The sequence below is a fragment of the Cicer arietinum genome, chromosome 6 (assembly GCF_000331145.2).
Source record: "Cicer arietinum cultivar CDC Frontier isolate Library 1 chromosome 6, Cicar.CDCFrontier_v2.0, whole genome shotgun sequence".
Lineage (NCBI taxonomy): Eukaryota > Viridiplantae > Streptophyta > Magnoliopsida > Fabales > Fabaceae > Cicer > Cicer arietinum.
In genome coordinates this window covers 44,050,967-44,054,943 of record NC_021165.2, presented here as the reverse complement: position 1 = coordinate 44,054,943, position 3,977 = coordinate 44,050,967, and the positions used below count along the sequence as shown (strand labels likewise).

Here is a 3,977-nt window from a genome sequence, read left to right as displayed (position 1 = left end):
GAAAATAGTTTTTTTGAAACAAAATCCAAAGTATTTAAATAGCAAAATACAATGGGGCTATGAGACCTATCAGACATAGCTCATACCATTGGGGTATTCTCGGCAGACACCTGCATAAAAACAATGCCCCAAGAATCTCTACTTTCCCCACGTCGCATCAAAAAGTGGAACATGAACCCATCAAAAGAAAAGTCAACAGACAGTTTAAGCATAGATAGAATCTTCCAAAATGAAATAAATACAATCACAAAAGAAAGACATCAAGTCCTTAGACAACTACCTAATCTGATCATGCTACAAACACTATAAAACCCGGGGGATCTCCACGTTCCCCGCAAGATCCTCCTGACACAACTTCGGTCAGGTATGTCTAACTACATGCCCGTCTCCAAAGTACTAACCGGCAGGACGATACTGGTTCTCATCTGAGGGCAAAGCCCGTATTTCCACAATAATTGTAAAGGATCACCAACCGAAATTAACAAATATCACATAGCATTTAAATTTCAAATGCACAAAATAACCTTTCAACTTAGCATACTCCTTGAAAGGGTTTTCATATGTCCAAAAATGCATAACAATGTTGAAAAATGAAGTTTTGACAAACTGCACTGTCGTAGCCGAACACAACTGAGAAAATGCAGATTTTCAGTTCTAAAATAGCTCTGAATCAATCAACACTTCAAGCTTTAATATTATCAATTATGAACACATAATTACATTGAAACTTAACCAACCAAACTTCACACCTCAAAGCAATTAAGGCAAATCACAAAAACAACCGAATATGTATATACAATCTTCATAGTATAACAAGCACAACTCACATGCCAAGCACCAGAAATCAACATAAAAACACACAAAAATACATAAATCAGAAATTAAAACTAAGGGTCTTACAAAGAGGGACCTATAAACATGTATTAGTGAGAAAGATAAATTTGACAGGAAATGTTATTTAGAGTCAATTTTGCTTCTTACACCCCTCATTTTGCTTCCCACACCCCTCAATTTTTTTTTAAATAAAAATACCGAAAATGCATTTCCTTATATATTCACTTAACCCCATTATTTCTATCTGCATCATCTTCATCTTCATTAACCTAACATCTTCAATCTTCTTCATTATCTTCATATTGTAGTTAAAGTGACCCAACTAGGTATGTATGTTGTTCTGTTTTTGAGTTTCGTTTTTTTTTTCTTTCACAATATGGGTGTTGTATGTGAACTCAGTTCATGTACATTAACCTGAACTGAATTCATGTTCGTTTACGTGAATTCCATTGACGCACGTTTACGTGAACTGAATTCACGTAGGTTATAAATTTTAGAAATCACAGATGTTACATGATTTAAGTTTACGTAAATGTACGTGATTTACGATTGCGTACATAAATGGTGTTTAGGAATTCATATAAGATACGTGAACTGAATTCACGTACGTGAACTAAATTCACATATCACAAACGTGAATTGAATTCAAGTAAACATACGTGAACTGAGTTCACGTACAAATCATATTAGTGAAGTCTATGAGAGGTACGTGAATCGAGTTCACATAAGTTTACTTGAATTCAATTCACGTAGGTGATGCGTGAATTGAGTTCACGTACACATACATGAATATAGTTCACGTAATGTTCATAATTAAGAATTTTTTTGTTATTTTTTGAGGTTTAGGATTTAGGGTTTTTATGTAATATTTATGTTAATTTTTTTATGCAGGTAAATGGATCAAGGGGGAGACAACAATGAAGAAATGTGTGAAGGTATGAAACCTGATTTTGAGGAAATGTAAGATGGTTTGGATCATGATTTTGAAGAATTGTATTATGGTTTGGAACCAGATTTTGATGCTATGAATGATAGAGTTGAACCTGTTATGATTGATTTGACTGACGTGTTTACCACCAGCATCATGTTTGATACACGAGATGATTTATTGAAATGGGCTAGAAATGTTGGAAGGGAAAATAGATTTGTCGTTGTCATTTTTAGATCTGAAACTGCGACAACACGACCAAGAACAAAGACAAAATTAATTATTGGTTGTGAAAAAAGCGGTAAATATAGACCTTAAAAAAATTATAAAACCTATAAGGAGTACTTGGACTAGAAAATGCCAATGTTCATTTAGATTGAGAGGAACACAATCAAGTGTTGGTGAGGGATGGTATATGCATGTAATATGTGGTCTCCATAACCACGAATTGGCCAAAAACCTGAATGGTCATTCTTTCTTAGGTCAATTGTCTCAAGACGAGAAAAATTTACTTGATGATATAACGAAGAACTTGGTAAAACCAAAAAACATTTTGTTGAAACTAAGGGATCATAATGTTGAAAGTTTGACGACAATAAAACAAGTTCACAATGCACGTCAAGCATATTGTTCATCACTTAGAGGTAATAGAACATAAATGTAACATCTTTTGACGTTGATAGAACGCGACAAATACGTCTATTGATATAGGAAGGTAGATGGTTCAAATGAGTTGAGGGACATATTTTGAGACCATCCATACGCTATCACTCTTGTAAATAATTTTCATATAATATTGATTATGGATAGCACATACAAGACTTGTAGGTATCAAATACCATTATTTGAGATTATTGGTGTTACATATACTGAAATGACATTTTATGTGGGATTTGCATATCTACAGTCTGAGTGTGCTGATAACTTCACGCGGACACTACAAATGTTTAAAGAACATATTACAAGTGGTGAAGTTGAAGTCATCGTTACTGATAGAGACCTTGCTTTGATGAACGTAGTTGAATATGGTTTTCCAAAAGCAATGAATTTATTATGCTTATTTCATATATGCAAGAATGTCAAAGCCAAGTGCAAGATGACTGTGTTTCCAAAAAAAAAGCAGGTGCAAATAATGGAGGCATGGGAGTTTACAGTTATGATGAGGCTCAATACTACATGAAGTTGACTATCTTTGAAGGAATTTGTAGTAGCTGTTATATTTTTTATGATTATGTACACGAGTATTGGTTAATTCCTCAGAAGGAAAGATTTGTTGTGACATGGACAAATAAAGTTATGCACTTTGGGAACACCACAACACAAAGGGTTGAGTCGGTGTATTGGATTTTTAAAAGGATATTACAAGATAGTATTGGTGATATATGCAGTGTTTTGGAAACCATCAATAGCATAGTTATATTACAACACAATGAAATAATAACATCATTTGAAAAAAGCATCATTCAAAAGGTGCATCGATATAGTAACAGATTATACGCCAATTTGTATAGTGTTGTATCAAAAAATACAATAGATCACATTGTGGCAAATTATGATCACGTGAAATATGTAGGTATTGATCAGACTGAGTGTTGTTGCACAATTAGGACAACACATGGTCTACCTTATGCATGTGAAATTCCCATGTATAGTATGATCCCGCGTTCCATTACATTAGACGCTATTCAAGTTTGGTGGAGTAAATTAAGTTTCCATGATGATGGATAGAGTAAACCTTCAGAGTTATTTGTGAAACATGAAATAGATTTGATAGTGAAAATGTTTGAAGAACTTGATGTATTTGGCAAAATTTCACTTAAAGGTAAATTACGAGAGATTGCGTATCCATCCACTACGTCGATGTGTCCACTTGTTGACAATGTTAAAACAAAGGGTGCACCAAAAAAGTACAAAAGTAAGGTAGCAAAAAGAGATAAATCAACCAAACGTGATCCATGTTGGTGGGAGTATCTGGATGCAAGTGTTCAATGCAGTGACACAAATGCATGTAGCACTATAACAACTAATAAAGTACAAAAACCTCGATCAACAGTCCAAAAAAGCTCACGCCTCGACCATTAGTCAACAAAGTTCAATAACCAATAGTTCTCCTTTCAACGATTGGTTGTCGGTTGAAATTCATAAATTCATAGATAACATTATTGATGTCGGCGATGATGGTAATTATGGATATCATCCAGTTGCAGGTTTACTT

At 34.0% G+C, this 3,977-nt stretch overlaps 1 protein-coding gene across 1 annotated transcript; it reads left to right on the top strand.

The window, feature by feature from the left end:
• Positions 1 to 1,729: 1,729 nt before the first annotated feature.
• LOC140920745 (uncharacterized) lies at positions 1,730 to 3,490 on the top strand. Its single transcript, XM_073369570.1, has 3 exons — positions 1,730 to 1,794; positions 2,591 to 2,790; positions 2,886 to 3,490. Exons 1-3 carry the CDS (start codon positions 1,730 to 1,732, stop codon positions 3,488 to 3,490), a joined length of 870 nt encoding a protein of 289 aa, XP_073225671.1.
• Positions 3,491 to 3,977: the final 487 nt, after the last annotated feature.

What these genes read in the sequence shown, in the direction of transcription:
- LOC140920745 (XM_073369570.1), top strand. Translation starts at nt 1,730, where the DNA reads ATGGATCAAGGGGGAGACAACAATGAAGAAATGTGTGAAGGTATGAAA. An exon ending in AAACCTGATTTTGAGGAAAT is followed by an intron (nt 1,795 to 2,590) that starts GTAAGATGGTTT and finishes CAAGACTTGTAG; the next exon opens with GTATCAAATACCATTATTTG. An exon ending in GATGAACGTAGTTGAATATG is followed by an intron (nt 2,791 to 2,885) that starts GTTTTCCAAAAG and finishes AAAAAAAAGCAG; the next exon opens with GTGCAAATAATGGAGGCATG.